The 22,500-nt window shown below is 41.8% G+C and overlaps 2 protein-coding genes across 2 annotated transcripts in view; one reads left to right on the top strand and one right to left on the bottom strand.

Moving 5' to 3' along the window:
- LOC138018479 (protein YIPF3-like) overlaps positions 1-19,180 on the bottom strand; it is a 20,281-nt gene extending 1,101 nt beyond the window's left edge. The window contains exons 1-10 of the mRNA XM_068865107.1: positions 19,074-19,180; positions 18,633-18,703; positions 16,662-16,752; positions 15,493-15,599; positions 14,321-14,369; positions 12,863-12,955; positions 10,841-10,972; positions 9,200-9,319; positions 1,756-1,879; positions 519-668 (exon numbers count right to left, since the gene is read on the bottom strand). Coding sequence (XP_068721208.1) covers positions 519-668; positions 1,756-1,879; positions 9,200-9,319; positions 10,841-10,972; positions 12,863-12,955; positions 14,321-14,369; positions 15,493-15,599; positions 16,662-16,752; positions 18,633-18,703; positions 19,074-19,151 — 1,015 coding nt within the window. The 5' untranslated portion in view covers positions 19,152-19,180. The remainder of the gene's footprint in view (positions 1-518; positions 669-1,755; positions 1,880-9,199; positions 9,320-10,840; positions 10,973-12,862; positions 12,956-14,320; positions 14,370-15,492; positions 15,600-16,661; positions 16,753-18,632; positions 18,704-19,073) is intronic.
- A 65-nt stretch (positions 19,181-19,245) lies between these two features.
- The window catches only part of LOC138019884 (tRNA (guanine-N(7)-)-methyltransferase-like), a 9,440-nt gene continuing 6,185 nt past the window's right edge, over positions 19,246-22,500 (top strand). The window contains exons 1-3 of the mRNA XM_068866845.1: positions 19,246-19,323; positions 19,849-19,994; positions 21,618-21,676. Of these exons, the coding sequence (XP_068722946.1) occupies positions 19,247-19,323; positions 19,849-19,994; positions 21,618-21,676 (282 nt within the window). The 5' untranslated portion in view covers position 19,246. The remainder of the gene's footprint in view (positions 19,324-19,848; positions 19,995-21,617; positions 21,677-22,500) is intronic.

Here is a 22,500-nt window from a genome sequence, read left to right as displayed (position 1 = left end):
CTATAGTTTGCTGAAGGGGCAGACTGAGTGTGCCAAATGTCTAGGGGTACAGGGATGGCGCAGTGGTGAGACCACTCGCCTCCAACCAATGTGGCCCGGGTTCGATTCCCAGACTCGGCGTCATATGTGGGTTGAGTTTGTTGGTTCTCAACTCTGCACCGAGAGATTTTCTCCGGATACTCCGGTTTCCCTTCCCTTCAAAAACCAACATTTGACTTGATTTGTGTTAATTGTTAATTTCAGCTTACAGTGTCCCCAATTAGTGCACCAGCGCTAGAACGACTAGACACTTAAATAATGTTCCTTTCTTTCTTTCTTTCTTTCTTTCTTTCTTTCCAATCAGAATGCTTAAAATGTAGTAATATCTGAGACTGAAAATAGGCCTTTAAGCTTTGTACATAGGTGTCTTTTTCTGGAACACTGAACTTTAAGTGCACTCTACTAGCAACCCCAAATGCCTAAAGTTGTTGAGGATTCAAATTTGAAAGGTAAATTCTACGTGTATATATTAAACATACTTTCATTCATGCTTCTCTTGATTCTGGCCATGTGAGTAATCACCTGATCACTACCAATTTCCTTCAATTGAGCAACGGATGGAACCATGTTTTCCAGAGTTGTTGTCAATACATCTCTAGAGTGACGAGACAACGTCTGGTCAGCATATTCTAAAATTGAACATCATTATACCGTAGTTACAAATTAAGGCTAAGACAATTAACAATGATTTTAAACCCTGCAATAATAATGTTGATACATTTCACCCCTTCCCTGCTAAGAGCGACACATAGATTTCACTCTCTCTAATGCCAGATGATTTTACTTGTCAATGTGGGCCAATGCTGGGGTGAGACTGTTTATGCTCCCAGTAGCCTAGAAGTTTGATTTTAAGTAAGCAGTCAAAATCCTCTCCATTAATTAACTCGTTGACTCCAGGGAGTGAGACCCAACAGATTTTACTCTGTCTGGCGCCAGATTACTCTACTTGTCAACCGGGGGAGTCCTATAATGCCCGAGGGGTCAATTGATTAACAGTATTCGAAATAACATGCTCCAACCCGAAATAGACACTATTTGCCCTTTAACTCCCAATGGTCACTTATAGATTTTAAATTGTCTAATGCCGGACGATTTTACTCATTAACGAGGGTCCCCTCAGGGCTTTAGGGTTAAAGTACTATTACATGGAAACCCGCTGTGTTGCATAAAGTTTAAGTATACAAAATCATAGCAATATACCCCATACAATTTATGCATTGGAATGGCTTCAAAAATCTTCGATTTTTAGGAGTGGTGTATTGAGGAGGATCGCAGGGGTTTAAGAAGGGGCCACATTTTTGCTTCCTCTCAATCCGAGGTATGTTCCAGTTACATAACACTCTCTAATAAAATAGGCTGAATACTCAGAACATACTGAATATGGGAACATAGACGATTTTTGAAGTTTTAGCCACATGAAAAATGGGCGAGACCAACCTCTTGTTTTGTTTCACTCCATTTTTCGTGCAGCCAAAAAATGTCTCGTTCAAATTTCTCACATAGCCAAAACATGAAAAATCCACAGAAATACTTGCTACGCAGGCTAGCAACATCCAAAAGCACAGTCAGTGTCAAACTACTAGTAAAGGATTCATCTCTTATTTGGAACACTGACATGCAGATTCCTTGCATGGCCAATAATACTGAACATTAATTTTGATTGCCACAACTTTATCCAACAAGTCATTTTACAACATAAATAATATTGTAGCAAACCTTCATAGACACTGTGATAGGCAAAGTGCAGATATAACAAAAACAGCAAATGTACAGCTGCCACCACACAACCAGCGATGAGACCCTGACGACGATTAAATGTGCGACTCATGAAAACGGTGACCTGCCAAAAAAAAAAAGTACAACAGTTATAACAGTAAGCAAAATATGTACAAAAATGAGAGAATGATAATTTAAAAAAAAATTCTTATGAAGGAAGCAACTTAATAGGCAGTTAAAAGGAGCTTGAAAAAACCTCCAGGCTTGAATTGCACTCAAACCAATGACCATTCACAGGGCTTGAAATTGCGACTCACTGGTCGCCAATGCGACCAAAAATTGAGGGCTGGTGACTAGATTTTCAGCACTGCTCGCCAGCTGGCGAATCACGTTTTGTCTGATAACCCAGGATAAACAGCAGGCAACTGTTGTATTTGATTCTTTATATGATGAAATCGTTCGGAACTGGTAGCTAGAACACGACTCACCTTTCTTTCCCCATTAAAATAATGTATAAATACTACGAGAAAATCGGTTTCTCACATCGTTAATTAATAGCACAATTCGATCACCGCGTTTACTAGGCACCATATTGTTTCAGCGGCTTCATGGGATCGTGGACTTAAACACCGTATGATTCTTGCCGGTTACCGCGAATTTGCGCCCGGAAGACGAAATTCGGCAAGAAGGTTAATTGAGAATTTAAATCCATCGTCAGTTGTGAATGCTGAAAACGTAGATTTAGCCATATTACCGAAGGACCTCCTCGGAACTAGCTTGATATTGATAACACATTGATAATGAGGCTAGACATCCCACAATGAGTTTTTAACGCCCACGTCGCCAGTGGAGGGTAGGTGCCCAGGAAGCCTGGGGGCTGCAACCGCAGTCACATCCCCAAGGCGCTAGAACACCCGACTGGCCTGCCCAACCCGCAACCAAGCCACGAGCCCCCCGCGCCAGGCCCCCCTAAAGCACCCGTCACACTTGAGCCAGATAGCTCAGTGGAATAATAATAATAATAATAATAATAACACACAAAAAAAAAAAAAAAAAAAGAGCACAAAAAAAAAGAAAGAAAGGGGGGGAGAGGGAGGGAACGCCGAGAACCACTAAACTCCTAAACCGACTCACAACGCCACGCCAACAAACACGCTGCAAGCACATTGGACAACGCATGCACTACGCAGGAATACCGCTGAACCATGTCAGCCCCAGGGCCCCCCCAACCTAAAGAGTGCTGCAAACGCTACAAAAACGCATAACAACGCTGACAAACGCCTGCAAAACGCTACTGACCGGACTAGCTCCCGGTCGTGAACCATGTAACTATAACAAACGCTACAGAACGCACCAAAACGCTGAACAACGCTACCAGACGGCCAAGACACTAACAACCGCCTGCAAAACACTACTGACCAGACTAGCTCCTAGTCGTTAACTATGTTAAATTTTATTTAACTATATTTAACGCCCACGTCGCCAGTGGAGGGTAGGTGCCCAGGAAGCCTGGGGGCTGCAACCGCAGTCACATCCCCAAGGCGCTAGAACACCCGACTGGCCTGCCCAACCCGCAACCAAGCCACGAGCCCCCCGCGCCATGCCGAAGGGATCTCCGGGTAAGAAGAACCCGGAGCAAGGGGGCTCGGGGCAACTAGGCCTAAGCCCCCGATAGCCCAAACCTGAGGCACCCACCCCCGCTGGTAACCAGAGAAATCCACTACCTGTTACGCCACCAACTGGGAGGAAACACGGACAATGGAACTAACTGGAGTTCTGATATAGATCTGGTATGCCTCGCTCGACCAACGCCCCAAGGTTTTGATCAGGTGATCCGGAACACCACGTGCCGCTGCAGTGGTCGCCGCCCCAATCCGGAAACTATGGCCAGAGTAGGCGCCGGAGTACCCAGCCCCATGTAGGGTAGACTGCAAAAAGGATGATAGCTGCTGCCGGGTAAGAGGACGACCATCACTAAACAAGAACAGGGGCCCTGGAGCAGACCCACGCAGAGACAAGTACGTGCCCAACGCTGTTATGGGGCACACAGAGCCCGAGCCACGCCCCAAGTAGATATCACAACCCACACGGAAGGGGTCTGTCTTGGAACACTTGATACGGACTTTGAAACAAGAGGGATTCACCAAGGAGTCCGCTTGCAGGTCGCTAACAGTCATATGGGTGTGAGGATCAAAGGCCGAGTTGACCGTGAATTCGCCCGCATGCAAAAACCCAAAAAATGCCAAGCAGCACGCAGCCCACAACATCACATGGTCTCTAGTAGACAGGTCCAAAGAGCACTGAATGACCTTCAGATGATCAACGGTGATAGGTAGGCGCCTGGGTGACACTGGACCTTGAACTCGCTTAATACCCCTTAGCAGACGCTGCAAACGAAGACAGTTGACTAGCGGGTCGGGAAGGCCATGGTCAATGTGAAGGGAGCGCACTGCTGATAGATAGACCTTGATGGAGGAATGGTTCAGGTTGTCGGCCAGGAAGGAAGCAAAGCGCATGAGAGTCTCCTCAGTGGCTGGGGGGATGGAGCCATCCTGGTTTGCACGACCATCCTGGCGGCAAAAGTCTGTAAATCGACGTTGGGCGGATCGGTACACTCGTCGGGTGGAAGGTGCAAGACCTTGGGTAAGTAAGAACCGACACTTCTGAGTCAAGGCATCTGAAGCGCTGCCAGAAGGGAAGCAGGAATAGGAGACGGGGTTGGGTCGGCCTGTGGCTCCAGGCGTCTGAACCGCTGAAATTGGAATCGAGAGAGTGCATCAGCAACTGGATTAGCTTTGCCTCGAACAGATGAAGCTGTAAATGAGAAGGAATGATGGATGGCCAGCATAGTCAAATAACGCAGCAACACCATTAGGTTTTTGTCCCGCGAGGTGCCAGACTTAAGTACAGCCACCACAGACTCGTTGTCACAAAAGAACTCGACCCGCCGAGATACCCACTGACAGCCCCACAGATAGGCTGCCACTACAATTGGGAAGAGCTCCTTGTACGCTATGGATGAGGAACTTTGTGCAGCTGACCAGGCACCAGCAAACCAGTGGGATTTAAAAATAGCTCCATAGCCCAAAGAGCCCGCTGCATCCGATGAGACCTGGAAGTCCGGGAGAGGTGCCCATGTGGGCATGCAGAAAAAACTGAGGCCATCCCAAGTTTGGAACAGTTCCCGCCACCAGGTTAAATCCCGCCGAAATTCCTGGTTAAGCCTAATGGGGTGATCATCACGGCGAAAGGCACAAAGCAAGTCGATCATCCGGCGAAGGAATGTCCTACCCTGTGGGGCGACCTTGCAGGCGTGATGGAGATGGCCAATCAGGGATTCCAGCTCGCGACGTTTACAAAAACGTTTTGCCGACCACTCATCTAACAGTGAAACAATCCTATCTCTCTTGTCAGTCGGAAGGCGAGCCTGAAGGTTCTCGGAGTCAAGTTCAATCCCAAGGATTGTAAGACGAGTCGCGGGTCCCTCCAACTTATCTGGATTAAGGGGAAGGCCAAGTTTTGTACACAGACGAACGCAGGTTTGAAGGTTGTTGTGGCACACAGGGGACGCCGGTGGGCCCAAAGTGAGGAAATCGTCCAAGTAATGACGGAGAAATGTAACCTCATAATTGTGAACCAGGATCCATTCAACCAGGTCTGCAATGGCGGTGAAAATAAATGGTGCTGAACGCAGCCCAAAAGGGAGCACCAAATCCACAAAATATTGCCCACGCCACTTCATGCCAAGAAGGGGGCGATCGTCTGGGTGGATAGCCACATTCCGATATGCACTGGCCACATCGAACTTGGCCATTAACGTTCCTCGACCCAGAGACATTATGCCATCAATGAAAGCATCCACTGAAACATACTGAACTGTAAACGGGGGCTTAGGGATGCCGTCATTGACGCTTTGCCCCTCTGGGGATGATAGGTCTAAAATGAGACGCCACTTCCCAGGCTGATTAGTTTTGGGGATCACCCCGAAACGACTTATTTGCAATGACGGAAGCGGGGGCACTGGAAAAGGACCTGCCACCCTGCCAGAAGAGACTTCAGCTTGCAAGTAGGAGTCAATCACTGATGGGTGCTCAGCAGAGCTACGCATGTTTGAAGATGCAGATTTGAGGGACACCAAGGATGGGTCAAAGCCTATCCGAAATCCATCCCGTATGCCAGAAGTCACAAATGCCACAGCTGACTTGTTGGGATGGTGGCATAATTCGGCTTGAAATTGATCCAACTGTAATGGTGTGACCTGAGACACCGGAGATAACGGGGCAAAAGAGACAACTGGAACGCTGGGCTTAACTGGAACAGAAACGGGAACTGAGACTGGAACTGAAACTGGAACAGGACAAAACAACTTTGCCAACTGAGGCAATCCATTCGGCTGGCGAGGCAACGCAATCACATCATTCAAACTATGTACAAACACAACACTGGGCGAACCTCGCCCCTCAGTACTGTCCCCTGCTCCCTCCAGGGGAGGGGGAGCGGGAACGGGAACGAAATCCAGCTGAGCGGGGAAAGGGGCAGTTAGCCTTGGTATGCTTTCCCTCGCAATTGCTGCAGTTGTGGCGGAACTTGCACTTCCCAAATAGCCACCGGCATTTCCCTTCATTCCAGGAATGGCAGAATGGTGTGCGTCGGTGGGAGTCTGGGCTGTCTGAGGAAGACTGAGGAAACCCGGAAAGGGAAGACGGCCTTGGTTGCAGTGAGGACGATGCTGGCAAACGCAAATGAAAACCATACAGATCCAAATTCATTTTGGACCAGTCCGTAAGGCCCGAGGCAGCGGCATCCCTTCTGAAGGCCAGATCGTATTCAAGCCAAGCCAGACCTGGATATTGGCGGGCTGTTTGAATAATGAGCAGCTTATATCTGGTCAAGTCTAACCAACGCAGGGGGTGAGAGGCACACAGGACCAGCTGGAAAATCGTGAAGGCCTCAGTCCAAGTAAGAATATCCTTGATTTCAACCTGCCTGCGTTTTGCGTTGGACACCAGGAGTTTACCCTCCAGGAAGGTCTGTGGTTCCTGATCCCCAGCTCGGAGATTGACTGTAAGTAGATCCGCCAACTCCACGAACTGGCCCTCGATGATCTTCTTGGCCAATTTTGCCGGGACTGGTGCATGACCAGGACCAACAATGAAAGCCTTCTCAGACGTAGGCACTGATCCAGAGTTACCAAAACTTGGCAGGCTGCCGGATACACTGGGACTTGCGAATGGAGAGGTAATGGGGGCCATGAAGCGGGCCGAGCTTGAGTCAGTGATGGCTGACACAGGAGAAAAGGTAGGAATGAAGGCCGGCAAAGTAAACGTACCTGATGACGCCCCAAAAGCCATAGACGAGACATTGACATCACAAGAAACAGCAGTCGATCCAGAGGAGCTAGATGGAGTGACGCCAACAGAAGTGCCAAGGACGGAAGGGGGTAATGGCGAGGGGGCGCTCCCTTGAATTGAAGAGATGATAGTCGGAAGGGTGCTTCCAAGCGCGCGAACAACAGCCTCGGCGATCGAATCGACGGCCAAAGGCGCCACGGGGCCAGAGGGAGCCGTAGAAACCACCATCGGCGCGGGGGACAAGAGAGGTATGTCCTCCGAACGAAGTCCAGCGGACAAGCTATTGTTGGTTGAACGAGGTGGGTTCGGCATGATGTATGATCGAACACCAACCAGCGACGAGCGAGTTAGAGGCGACCACGAAAAAGAAGTGAAAAACGAACCAACAAACACGACAGAGAGCGAGAAAAAAACCGCGGGCGATGAAGGACGAAATCCTTTGGCCACGCTAACGGATCGGCGAGCACACTACGGTCCAGGGACGAAAGAGCGACGAGTGAAGGAAAGACAAACCAATAAACACGACAGCCGCCGAAGAAAAAACCCTGGTCGATGACTGACGAAATCCTTAGAATTTATTCCTTTGTTGACCACAACTGGGAACCGCTACACTAAGCCCGCCAAAATAAACGTATCGGAGCACACGATGGTCCGAAGCACAAAAGAGCGATGAGCGAGTACAGACAAACCAACAGACACGACAGCGGGCGAGGAAACCACGGTCGATGACGGAAGAAATCCTTGTGTTTTCTCTATTGTTGTTTTTCTTTTGTTGACCACAACTGGGAACCGCTACACTAAGCCCGCCAAAGAAACGCCACGCTATCTGAGCGACGAGCCGACTATCGGAACTGGTACAAGAGAAGGTAAGACGAACCACAACACGGCGGTGAAGACGAGATGGAGACGGTCGAAGATCGAAGAACTTCTATTTCAACCTGGACAGCGACCGAGATAGCCAACGAAGCGAGAAGAAGAACGCCGAGAACCACTAAACTCCTAAACCGACTCACAACGCCACGCCAACAAACACGCTGCAAGCACATTGGACAACGCATGCACTACGCAGGAATACCGCTGAACCATGTCAGCCCCAGGGCCCCCCCAACCTAAAGAGTGCTGCAAACGCTACAAAAACGCATAACAACGCTGACAAACGCCTGCAAAACGCTACTGACCGGACTAGCTCCCGGTCGTGAACCATGTAACTATAACAAACGCTACAGAACGCACCAAAACGCTGAACAACGCTACCAGACGGCCAAGACACTAACAACCGCCTGCAAAACACTACTGACCAGACTAGCTCCTAGTCGTTAACTATGTTAAATTTTATTTAACTATATGAAATTTGCATGGAACCTTCAAAAAGCAACCTGTACCCTTAACGTAAAGTGGGTTGGAGAACTTGTCCCCTCTGTTAAAAAGCGAACACCTTCAAAATTGACTGTGCTTTTTTTTTGTGCTACTTAATAATGATGACTTTCCTTGCATGCAAAGTTGGCGACCAAAATTTATGATCTGGCGACCAAATTTTCCCCATTAGTCGCCAGCTGGCACCTGAGCAAAAGAGTTAATTATAAGGCCTGATTCAGTCATGCTGACACATTGCTCTACCAAGTTGGCTACAGTATCAAGCTACCTAGGAGCTGGTAAATTCCAAGTTCGTTTCGATCCCATATACAAGAGGCAAAATATTTTAAAGGACAAAAGATATCAAATTCGTAATATTTGAGCAGTGGATAAGGATTACAAGATACAGTGTTATTTCTATCTATAATAATTAAATACAGGGTATCTAAATAATAATTGAATAAAAATACACTGTATACTGTAATAAAATTGAAATATACAATTGAAATATACAATATGTGTTAAGATAATAATAATTATCATGATAAAAATTAATAAAAAGCTTCCTTAAAGAGGTGCGTTTTCTGATGGCACCTAAAAATTCCTAGATCTGTAATAGAACGAATCTCACGCGGTAATACATTCCAAAGTGCCGGAGATGCGACTTGGAAAGTTCTGTCTCCTAATGTAACCCTACTTCTATAAGTTGGCGTTACAATACAGAACTTTACAAAACTCACCAATTTAGCAGCTGATAGTCCTCCAAACACCAACCAAAGGGCATAAAAGAATGAGTGAGAATGGTGATATCCAACGGTAGTCAGGAAAAGACATACAACGTTTCCAAATAGTGCATAACCCTGAAGTGAAGATAATGTTGATATTATCAGGTAAATACGGGGGAGATCTAGGATTTTTCTTAGGAGGGAGTGAACCCCTAAGGAATGGCATACACTGTAGCTGACTAGTGACGTTTTTTTTGGCTTTTTTTTTTGCAGAATGCCAGTTGTATTAGAAAGCCGCAGGTCATCTCAGGGGGAGAAGGTGCGCACCCCCTGCAACCTCCCCCTAGATCCGCCCCTGAAATAGTTAAGAGCCATTTCATATCAAACACATCAAAGAGCTGGAGCCCCAATGACAAGAAAAATTGCCCAATGTTAGCGATATTCATATCTCCAGTGGAACTATTTGGAGCAAAGGCCTCTTTTACAGTAGTGCCACATCAAATCACTGAAGAATTACAAGAGGAATAAGTACAACTAATATCGATCTCAGACGTCCGTGGACAAGAGCTTTTTTTAGCCCACTTCATGGACTGCTGATTTCAGTCTGTGGTTAAAAAAATTTGATCACACTATAACATTGTTTTGTGGTTCTGTGGTTCAAAAACACCAATCATGTGATGCCATCTTCTGTTGCTCTCCCCAAAGAGAAAAGTGCGAAATGATGTTGACACCAAGAAAAACCAGCAAAAGCTATTACCTTGCCAGCCTTGTCCAAGGAAATACAAAGCGGTATAGTACACACAACAGTGCAAGCAGGTGGAAACTATACTTCAGGTTTCTTTCTTTGCGCAGGCGTGGGAAGAACGGAGGAATAGTGTTACATGATTGGTGTTTTCAAAAGCGCAGCACCACAAAAAATGTTATCACATGATTTGAATTTTTTTACCAAAGACTGAAATCAACGGTCCGTGAAATGGACTGGAAAAAACCCCTTGTCTGCAAACATTTGAGATCGACAGTAAATGATTTAAAATAAGTAAACAAAAGATTGACAAATGATACCCATTATTTCATCCTTTTGTGAAGGTTTGGTACCAAGAACATCCATGTTTGGCCACTTAAACGGAGTGAATGATCACCCAATAACAGGGAACCCCAACATAAAAAAATTATAACCCAGCCACAAGTCCCCATGCCTGAATCAGGCACCTGACACTAAATTGCCATAACAATAATAACAATAATAATAATTAAAATATAGTAATAGTGGTTCATGTGATAATTGGTGCCCTTGGCTCCATTCTTAAGAATTTGCATCGCCACCTTGAAGGTCTTGGGATTAAAGTCCATGTCTCGACGTCGCAGAAGTCTGTACTGCTTTCAGTATGAGGTCATAGACTCAAATTTTAGAGAGAGCAATTTATGACAAGAGCTCTATTACTAATGTTTACTGCATGAAATACAAGTAGTTTTAATAATAATAATAATAATAATAATAATAATAAGAGGAAGAAGAACAGGACATAACAGGTTATCTTGGGTTGTTATAAATAAGTCACGTGCATTCAAAATATTAACTGTCTTTTAAAAAGTAAACTCTGCATCTCATTCTCACAAGGTATGTGTACACACGGTAGAAGAGTGACAACCACCTACCGACAAAGAGAGAACCTGAAGAAAAGTGAGATGAGTGTTGCACATGAAAGAAACAGAATAAAAAAATGCCGAGCCACCAATCCAGTATCCAAAACAAACACCAAAAGCTGTTCCCATCAATGTGCCTTCTTGCTACAAACAAAATAACAAACGCAAAATCAATCAAACAAATGAATGAGTAAATGGTGATCCTTAAATCAATGAGCTTTTCTGTCAATGGCCATTATAGCTTTTTTTTTTGGGGGGGGGGGGAGGGGGGGGGCAGGGAAGGGGTTGGGCATTTGACCCCCAATCCAAAGTAAACCAATGGATAAGCCTTGGAAAAATGAATGATCGTATAAAAAGCCACTGCTTCTGACCCAACCTTGACCCTACAGTTTCCTTTCAGGCACTGCAGAACTTCTCTGGACCACTTTATCCCCCATTTCTAGAATATTCTTTTTATCAAGAAACTGCATTGCTATCGTTTGCAAATTCAAGTCATTAGACACAATTAACCTTACGCAAGCCTTAGACAAATCCAAACTTCTTGTCCCCAAAATGTCATTATTTGACTATCTCTTGTTCTTTTCATATTTATAGATTCTTTTCTTGTACATGTACACATTTTTAGTTGACTCTGACATTTGAGTAGCTTGTAGTTTTTCAATTTTTTCACTTTGAAACGTTTTAAGGAATATTTCATGGGAGTTATTCTGTCCAAATTAATGTTTTGCCCTCTTATCATAAATCATGTTTTGATCCTTCTTTGTTTTGGTTGTTCACTTCCCCACACCAGGGGAACACAAAGGATAATATGCCTAGGGAATGCCCAGGAAGGAAGAGGAGTATGTGTCAAACAATAAAATAACAAACACTTAATGTAAGGTCCCGAGGGAAACAGTTAGTTTTGTTTTCCCGAGAGTCCTGATGTTTCCCAAGATGACGTTGAGGGAAACATCAGCAATCAAGGGTAAACAAAACTAACTAGTTTCCTGAGGGATCAGACATAAAGTGCTTTGTTATATATATAGACTTTTCCTTCCACAATTGCAGCAAAACCTTTGGAGCGGGCAACAACTGCGGAATTGTATCCCGTTCAGGATTCATTTGAACTTGATCAGGGGCATGTGACCAAGGATCAACCAATCAAAGTGCTTGTATTGTTGAATGAAAGTCTCGGTATATAACAATGATAATTATTATTGACTGGTCCATTTACACGGTACATAAAATCTTTGAATTGCAATAAAAAATACAAAATAATATATATACATGTACACTTAATGTATGGTCCCAAGGGAAACAGTTAGTTTTGTTTTCCCGAGAGTCCTGATGTTTCCCAAGATGACGTTGAGGGAAACATCAGCAATCAAGGGTAAACAAAACTAACTAGTTTCCTGAGGGATCAGACATAAAGTGCTTTGTTATATATATAGACTTTTCCTTCCACAATTGCAGCAAAACCTCTGGAGCGGGCAACAACTGCGGAATTGTATCCCGTTCAGGATTCATTTGAACTTGATCAGGGGCATGTGACCAAGGATCAACCAATCAAAGTGCTTGTATTGTTGAATGAAAGTCTCGGTATATAACAATGATAATTATTATTGACTGGTCCATTTACACGGTACATAAAATCTTTGAATTGCAATAAAAAATACAAAATAATATATATACATGTACACTTAATGTATGGTCCCAAGGGAAACAGTTAGTTTTGTTTTCACGAGAGTCCTGAGGTTTCCCAAGACAAAGTTGAGGGAAACATCAGGACTTGAGGGTAAACACAACTAACAGCAATTAAGTGCTTTGTTATTATTTAGACTTTTGCTTCCCCAATCCCAGCAAAACATCCAGAGTGGGTAACAACTGAGGAATTGTATCCCAGTTGGGATTCACTTGAATTTGATCAGGGGTATGTGACCAAGAATCAACCAATCACAGTGCTTGTTTTGTTGAGTGAAAGTCAAGGTATATAACAATAATTATTATTGCTTGTCTAGTGCCAAAGAACGAGAGACATCATTCATTGAGACTTACCACTGTGTGACCAGATGTTTTCATACTGAAGAGCAATATGGCAATCATCGTAAAAACCAACATCAAGGGACCATACAATTCACCAACAACAGTCTGTGTAGAAAAAGTTCTTGTACTGTGAATGTAATCTTAATATAGGAATTTCAAGTCAATATTAACAATCAATCTCCCTAGTTAGCAATCTTCCTAGAAACATGTAGTTTGCCACTAACAGAAAGCAAAAAGTACGTAATACAAAATTACTAAATCAAATCAAGTCCATTATTAAACTTCCTCAGCAGATAACTGCCAACGGCAATGCTGGAAATGATCTGCACAGTGCTCCTTTGCAGTTGCTGTTTTAGTTGGCACATTTGAAATTGGATCTGACACAACTACAGTTATTTGTATGATTCACCTGTTCAAACTCAGACTCGATATTTGGGTACATACATGTACATGATGAAAATACTAAGTATTTCTCATTACCGGTACATCCAAATTTCAAACTAAAAACAAGACCTACATGTACAAAGAACATAACCAAAATAATCATCCAAATTTATTCATGACCAATGACTTGTTTTAAATGAAAGAATAGCTAATGACTTAGGGTGTGTTCGATTGACCATATTCTGGAATAGGAATACATGGAATAGAAGTTAGAAATCCTTCGTTTTTATGAAGATTCACATTCATGTTGTGGACTCACGAGGTGCAGCCAAGTGAGCGCACAACAAAATAATTTTGACCACTGTGATGACGAATATCATTGTCGATAAGAGTACAGACAAAGCTGAACCACTTTCGATTTGATTTGTTTTTTACCACAATATTCAAGGTCAAAGAAAGGGTTTATTTCAGAGCATGACCAAAATCATGACACTAAGGGCGCTTTCCTTTCATCAGAACTGGCCAGCCAGACCCGTCAGTTTGCAAGGAAAATACAATAATTTGAAGGAACACTTGCATGATAATCCCTCGTATTCTTCTGGAGGAGTATATATCATCTGCAAAGTGTGATAATTTGAAAGCGTTGTAGAGTTAGTCCTTCCAAATGCCGGGTCTGGCCGGTCATTTCTGTCAAATGGAAAGAGTCTTAAAAAAGAACAAGCATTATCTAAAACTTTCGCACAATAATATGATTGGTTTATTTCCCAAACTGAGCGTTCCTGATTGGCTATCACATTGCATGACAAATTGACGCGAGCATGACACAAAAAACGTTTTCTAGACTCTAATCGACAACGGCAAATTAGACAATCAGATTGAGAGATTATTTATAAGCAATTTGGGTAAAAAAATTATTGTCTTATAGATATCTGAAAACCACCTGTTTATTAGAGACAATTTACTCAAACTGTCCAGCTAAGTATGAGGATCATTAAATTATCACACTCACTAAAAATGAATTCTCTAACATGGAACTCACAACCTGTCATACATGTAGATTACTTGAAGGAACACTTAACTAATTACCTGTGGTGACGCTGTTGATGGAAATTTTGGGATCAATGAATAGACCAATCTGTAAGGGGAATTATTAAATTAATATTATTATCTTACATGATCAAACATAACCTGAAAAATCTTCCAGAATTTGAGAAATTTTGTTTAATTAAGATAAATAAAAACTGGTCCTTCATGTTCAATTTGCATCAAATCTTTGTATGAAATGAGGAAAAACATTTAACAGAAGTATGCTTCAAATTTACTTTGAAAAAAATGTCCATATAGCAATGATCCTGTACTCTAATGTATTTTCAAAATCCCTGTCTCCCAGAAAAATCTTCTAACTAATGGAGCATAAGTTAGAAGATTAATATTTTTCTGTGTCGACAACACATTTAGCACAGATCAAAGCATGTATTAATTCTCACACACTGGATGCCATTTGTCTGCCACACAAGATTGAAATAGCACTTGAATTTGCAAGAAAAAAAAAACTTACCTGAATCTCATTTTTCAATATTTTGTTAAACCCACGCTAACTAAACATGTCTTGTTGGTATGAATGGGGTATTAGACTCAACAGAAATCAACTTTGATGACCCTCTCCCCTTTCTTTCCATCAGCATGAAAAGAAAGTCATGTCCCATAGCCTTGGGCTAAAGGATTTTGCAATCAGGCTAGTGGATTCTAACCTTTACTAGACTGATGGGCAAGTGGACTCAAGTATCATAAGCTTTCCACTTAAATTTGCCCACACCTGAAAACAGTTTTTTGAAAGTTCAAAAAAGCATTGCATTACATTATCTTTACGTCCGCAGTTCTGTGCTGTCATGTCTCGGCCATACAATTTTCAACTAATGCATTACTTTTATAATTGTCAGTTCACAAATTTTTTATACATGTATGTGAAAATCCTACTCTTTTAATCTTTTTGGGCTAGTTTAACATGCTTGCCATAACTTGCCCACAGGGCACCCTGCATCAATCCTAACATTATTGATTTTAATGATTATTGGCTCCTTCTATCTGACTATTGAAAAGGTGACAAATACATTTAAGGCCCCATCTTTCCTAGGAACTAGAAAAGTCTGTTTACAAATCAAAATAACCAAAGATTTGCAATAATTCACGAAAAAGTAATATCTACATGTACTGGTAAACTAAGACAAGCACAATGTAAACTTAGTTGCTGACATTACCTGTTGCGGACTTCAATGGGCTCAACATCAAAGTAAGGTCTGAGTATGTCTATGTTAGCGTAAAGATCGAAGGCTCTCTTTGCTGACTGCTTACTTGCCTGCCATACCTGGAAGATGTGAAGAGGGATATTAAGTATACTACATGTAACATGAAAACATGCATGTGTTGTATTGCAAACTATCACATGATGTCTCATAATGTTGTGGCTGTTTACCAAATCAAAATTATTTTGGAATCTTAGGTTGGAGGGTAGGGGGGGAGGAGGAGTACAGGGGAGGGGGGGGGGGGCAGCTAACAAGGATTGTTTTGCAGTAAAATTCATCCAGTCAGTCACAAGTTTTTGTTTTTTTAATTGTCTACATGTGCATGGAGAGTACCTTAAAGGTGCCCGCAAACAAGGAAACAATGTTTGCAGAGACATCGTTGCGGAAGCAAATGTTTTCCCCTTTGCAGCCCCAGGAAACATTTGTTGCACTTAAGCAAAATCTGCTTGAGTTCCAAGAAGTAAAAATGTTTCTGAATATGTTCAGAAACAATTTGCTTCCTCAGCAAGTGTTTCCTTGTTTGCGCGCTGAGGAAACACGTTTCCGCAACAATACTTCCTCATTTGCGGCACCTTAAGTATTTACAACGAGCAACAAAAGTAGCAAAAAGTCAGCAAAGTCATCTGCAATGACATGAATAAAAATAATTTTATAAAGTTAAGCTATTCCAACAATAGTGGTGATCGCGACAAAAAAAAAAAGAGAGAATGAGGACAAGTAGAAAAGGACCACTCTCCCTTGTTTCTCTAACTACACTGTAACTTGCTACACCTCTTATTCTGAGGAAGATTAATATAATTGATTTTGAGCCCCTCCACACAGTTTGAGATCCTGGAACAGACTACATAACATTTTTTTCCAACAATCTCGGCATGTCTCCGGTGTGACAATGCAGTATGACAATACAGTATCTTGGTTAAATGTACGCAAGTTTGGAATCTGACACTGTATAATAATAATAATAATAATAATAATAATAATAATAATAATAATAATAATAATAATAATAATAACAATAATAACTTTATTTAAGTCTCATCGCTTATAGCCGGGCACACATGCCCTACTAATCGATGCTGTAGGATCACAATTTCTGAGTTCTCACAAACTTTAAATGTACTTACATAGCCCCCGACCTCTTGAGCCATTCTCTCTCTGATTCTTTCCATGAACTCGGTTTCTGAGACCCCCTGCCTGCTTGGACTGCCCTCCTGACTGAAACCACACAAAAAGAAGCATGTTTCAGTTAAATATTTAACAACTTAAGGATCAAAATTGATTACGGATAGGATGTTAAGTTCTGCTGATCCAATAACTGATTACCCTCTGGGACAATCTAGGGTACCTTTAAAAGCAAATTGTAGACCTTAATGACCTCAGGACTGGAGAAAGTGTTGGATTTATGACAAGATCTGGAAAAGGTTGAATTTATTAGTATTCCTAAACAAATAACTAGCTTTGGCTGTTTCACAATAGTGTAGTGTGGCTTGTTAAGAAGATTTGAAAAGAACATCATGCAGATGCACACCCTAACCCTGTGGTCAACCATTCATTGTGTCCTGCAGGAACTAGTAAATTGAATGTGTTATTTTGATACACACGCACCATAAAGCAGTCTGGCAAGATGTCTACACTATGAAATCCCCATCAGTTACAGAAAATGTAAAGCACTATACCATTATGTGGGAGGTCATTGGTTCAATTCTCATCGGAGGAAGAAGTGTTCGTTTTCCAATCACAACAAAGACTTTCAAGTTTTCTTGGATAAATTGATGACAAACATGGAGCCTGTCACAAAACTTTCGTTCATGAACTCAGTGGGACATTGAAATGCCCGAGCACTTCAGTGTGGTCCACGACTCCAGCAAAATTAATGTACATGTAGGTCACATGGCATAATATCACTAATTGTGACTTATTGTGTATGCAGAGAGCAATGGACATACAGGGATTTCAATGAAATCTGAAGTTGGCAGCTAGTTTGAGTAGAGTCAAGTGAAGCTATTATCCTCGCAGTTATGAATGCAATTTTTGCAATTGCGTAGAGAAGCCTGAAAAATTCAGGACTTCAACGGGGTTTGAACCCATGACCTCGTGATACCGGTGCGACTCTCTAACCAACTGAGTTATGAAGCCACTGACGTTGGGAACTGGTCATTTGTGAGTTCCACTAATCCGGTGAGGAATGAATCAACGATGAAATGATATATTCATGAATAAAGCTTTACAACAGCGCTGTAAAATGTAGTTAATGGAGCGTGACTCGTTAAACCTATCATCCACATGTCACGTTATTTTGTAAACATTATGCAACCAAACATGAATGGATTCCTATATTCCAACAATTCAACCTGTGTTCCTTTATCCTTGTCTTTAATGCTGTCTGCCTGCATTTATATCCTTTATCTGGATTGGCGAAAAGCAACAACTATCCCCATTCATGTCGCGTTGAGTGCTACAGAAGTTGTTTGTATTAGATGGTATGTTAGTCACCATTGGTTTAGTCCTACAGTAGACATTAGTCTCAGAATAAAAGGTCTAGTAAAGTCCAAAGTATCACTCTGCGAGCTCTATAGTTAACTGTAAGGAGTACCTTTACTGTTTACGAATTTTATTCCCACCCTCCCTCCCACCCTACCGGTGCGAGTAGCACAGTACCTCATATGTTTTAAGGTTAAAGTGAATTGAGTAGAATGGCTGGTTGCCACAGTGCCTTAGTTGTCTTATGGTTTAAGTGAAGTGAGTAAAATGGATGGTGCCGCAGTGCTGTGGTACTTAAGTCGACTTAAGGTTAAACTGAGTTAAGCCCAATAACTGCTACCGCAGTGCCATGGTGCCTTAGTTGACTTAAGGTTAAACTGAGCTGAGTAGAATGGCTGGTGCCACAGTGCTTGCCTCATGGATTACAGAACAAGGTACATGTATCTCCAACACCATGACTGCAGCACTGCAGCAGCAGTGTTTTTAGGGTCCATCTCTTGTGGCCAGGAATTCTGCAATCTAGCCCAGCTGTCTTCAGGCTAGTCCCCTCCAACATGTAATGCTACAGTAATAATATTGTCATTTTTATTAGCACAAAGTGAATGAAAACAGACCTTTCGCCATTTCCAGGTTCAGACTGGAGATCATCGGTATTTGCTATATCAATAACTGCAGAGGTGTTGTCCTGAAAAAGGCAAGCCGTGATTATCACACAACAGCTCTGGTTAGCTTTATTTCAGCAAAGGAAGAAAACTGGATGACGTCAAGATCTTAAACAATTACTTAGGTGACTACTGTAAGCTTGAATTTTCACAAACTCCGTTTTTGATCCGATCAATAACTTTTTTCGGAAATATACTTTCGACACATAAGCTGAAAATGAAATCATTTGAGTAATTTCATGACATACGTAGTTGAGTTAATAAGCTAATGATAAAAAAAAATCCTTATTGTTGTTGAATTTCTATCTACGTTTTTTTCAATACACAACCAATTTTCGCATCCTGTCTTTTTCGCGGTAACGTTATGGAGATTATTTTAGACGATAAAATTACCTGTACATAGTACCAACTCGATGAGCGACTTTCGCTGGAAGCAGAACTGCTTTTATCTTCGTCTCCTAGCGTCGCCATATTGGATCTGCAAGCATGCCTCGATTGCGAAGGACACTGGGTAATACTTAACAATGTTGCAAGGGTTTCTGGGAGATTCAGTTCAAAGATCCAATATGGCGGAACTTCCGCAGAAAAAGTATTACCGGCAAAGGGCCCATGCTAACCCCATAGCAGACCACACTCTCGAATAGTGAGTATTGCCGTCGGGGACCAAAGGTGTCGGAAATTATTAAAGTGAAACAGGGATTATTGAAAGTCACTTCTTTTTAAGAAATCAAGCAGTATAAATGACTTGCAAGCACGTGACCATGAAAGAGACACGCCCTTCGCTGTGCAACAAATGAGAGACAAATTATCATTTTCAGGACTAAATATGCAAGTTAACCACATTCCTTTCCAGTCATTTGTTTTTTGTTCCTCAGTTTAAAAAGTCAATTTTATTTTTTTAAAGCTTTAGGACAACTTTTCCCAAGCAGTAGGACAGGTACAAAACACAGGTCTCAGGTGACAGGTCTCTGTTTTACCAATACAGAAACAAACCTAAACATTCATTAAAGCTAAATTTAGGCCTAAAAAGTCTTGTTTAGCTCAAATTAGCTTTAATGAACGTTTAGGTTGGTTTCTGTATTTGGGAAAACAGAGACCTGTGAACTGAAGACCTGTGTTTTACCTGCCGCAAGCAGTGATCATGTTTGTGTCTTGTGTTCCTTTAAAGTCCTGTATCTCCAGATGCTATGGATTGGAGGACATTGTTTCCTGCTTTTTATTCAGAGAAAGCTGAAACGAATGGGAGTTCATCAGAGAACACAATCTCCAAAGTAGAGTTTGCAGACATTGGTTGTGGCTATGGTGGCCTGTTAGGTATGATGATGATGATTATGATGATGATGATGATTGCAATTATAGTATTTATGATGGTACTGCTGTTGATGGGCTTCAGGCCTTTGATGGAGGATTCCTGCAGGGTCAAGCCAGACCTTCAAGCTTGCACAACCGTTAAACACTCAACAGTGAGTGCTTAATTTAAGCACTTACCATTGAGTGTTAAACTATTGTGTGCTGCTATCTGAAACAACCTCGTCCACAGGGACTTTTCAACTTTCAACATGGTGGCTGGTCTTCTCCAGACGAGCCACCCTATTGAAAGCCAAGAAGGCCCTGGGGAGGAGGTTGTTGTTTGGGAGTGTATCCTTTATAGGTGGTTGCAACCAATCTCTAGAGACACAGATAACACTGATCAGAAACCCATAAGGGTTGAAACGTGTAATGGCCTTTTGTGTGCTGGGAAACTCAATTTGCTAAGTACCATATTTGGTAAAACAAGAGAGAAACATTCAACCAATCAGTTCGCAAGAACACCGTGACGCAATACCACCAATGTTCTTGCGCAAAATGAACTGGAGCGAGGGGTTTCCACATATGGTACTTAGCACTGAATATTCGGAAGCTGTAAATGCCTGTTACACGTTTCAACCCTTATGGGTTTCTGCACTGATTTAATATAAATTTGCTGATGGACAAGCATAGGGAGATAATGAGAGGTCTTTTGTTTCGTGTACCAATATGGCAGCAATGATGTAACATGAAAACCACCTATTCACCTTTATCACTCGGCGGCCATTTTGGAGTCCATGGGGAATAAAGGCTTTGTCTTTGCCCGTCCTGCCTTACACTGAATGAGAGGTTCGATGGGCAAAATCTTTTGTTTGGACATTGAGTGATATGGGTCTGTTGTCATCAAAAAGCTAGTGCAAGGTTGTTGCCCATATTGTAGTGGATACCTCCTTCCCCCAGCAGATTATTTCCTGGAACAACCAACTTTTTGAGCTGCCAGCTTCTCTGCGCATCTATTGTTAATGAGTCTTAATTTTTATTATTTATAATGGAGTAGCTGTAAACTAAAAAGATTGTATGTAAGCATTGGCATATGGATTGAGCACAGTAAGGTCTGTGCAGTAGAACAATCTGTACCAGCTTTGTTAATAAAGACATAAGGTTTTGAATCGAGACTCTTCAGAAGTACTTATGGTCAGAGATCAAGTTTTGTCAAAAAAGTACTTAGACATATCTGCTTAACTTTTAGTTGATGTTAAACAAGGTTGTGCAGTATATTCTGCCACGCTGTAACTTCTGAAAAGACCTGTTCTTGCTTTTATGTATACTGTACTTGTTATGTTTGGATTTTCTTCAGCAGGTAATATTTACTGGACACAGGTCAGGTTAACTCTTAATAAATGCTAACCCTTGGTCTTAAAACTATGATTTTGGCCTAAAGCTGCATTAGGAGAGTGGCTAGGGTTACTTTAGTGATGTTAAGACAATGACCTGTAAGCCTGACCTGTGACCTGTAAAAAATACCTGTCTGATTTTCTTCATAGTTTTTTTCATAAAAGCCATGTATGAGACCTTATGGTCCTAGTAATATCATTCAAAGCTTCTATCATAGTTAAACTTGTGATATTAGTCTGATGCTTTGTTTTACAGTTAATCTATCTCCAATGTTTCCAAGTACACTGATGGTTGGAATGGAAATAAGACTTAAGGTATGAATCAACATCAAAGACTTTTGGGCCAATTAAACTAAATGAAGAGAGACAGTTAACTCAGAATACTCGGCATATATGTATATATATTTGTTATTTTGATTACCTAACTTTGATTGATGCCAACATGATAATGAAAATCCGGTTGGGTAAATGAAATGAATCACGCTTGAAGTAAAAGTTTCTTATTGTTTTATTTACTTCACAAATTTTACAAACTTAAGGTTCACAAGATTCACAAGCATGCACTCTGTTTTGTGTTACAATGAACAAAAGAATATAGATTGGTTGACCTTTTGACCCCTGGGAGTGAGACATTTAGATTTTACACTGTCTAACGCCAGACAATGTTACTCATCAATAATTGAGAAGGGGGGTGGAGGGGAGGGGGTTCAGGGGTCAATGAGTTAAACATGATCTTCCATTTCCAAGTCCTGTTATCTTGCACTAGGTGATCAATGTTTAATTCTATAGTAATTAGAGGCAAGTCAGTGCTGGTTGGTGAATTTTTACAAATTTCAATCATCAAGCAAAAGAACAAAATTTGTCCTTAATAATATCAACAATGATAAGAGATAATTATAAACAGCACCAATTCCAACACTGCGATGTGGGAAAAATCTGTGTGCGGTTTATAGTTAGTTGATTGGTAGTTGCTCTACCAATGTGCTTATAGGATACTTGTGGGAATCAATATAAGAGACTTGAAAGAAGTACTGAGCTTTTATTGCATTTGCTGGAGTAGACATTTACTGCTTTCTTCATGACAATAAGAATAAAGTATTGGAAGCATACACATTCTCTTGGATTTTTCTGTTGAGGAA

This window comes from Montipora capricornis, chromosome 10 (assembly GCF_036669925.1).
Source record: "Montipora capricornis isolate CH-2021 chromosome 10, ASM3666992v2, whole genome shotgun sequence".
Lineage (NCBI taxonomy): Eukaryota > Metazoa > Cnidaria > Anthozoa > Scleractinia > Acroporidae > Montipora > Montipora capricornis.
Note: the sequence above shows the minus strand (reverse complement) of the source record. Positions and strands in the feature narration are given on the sequence as shown.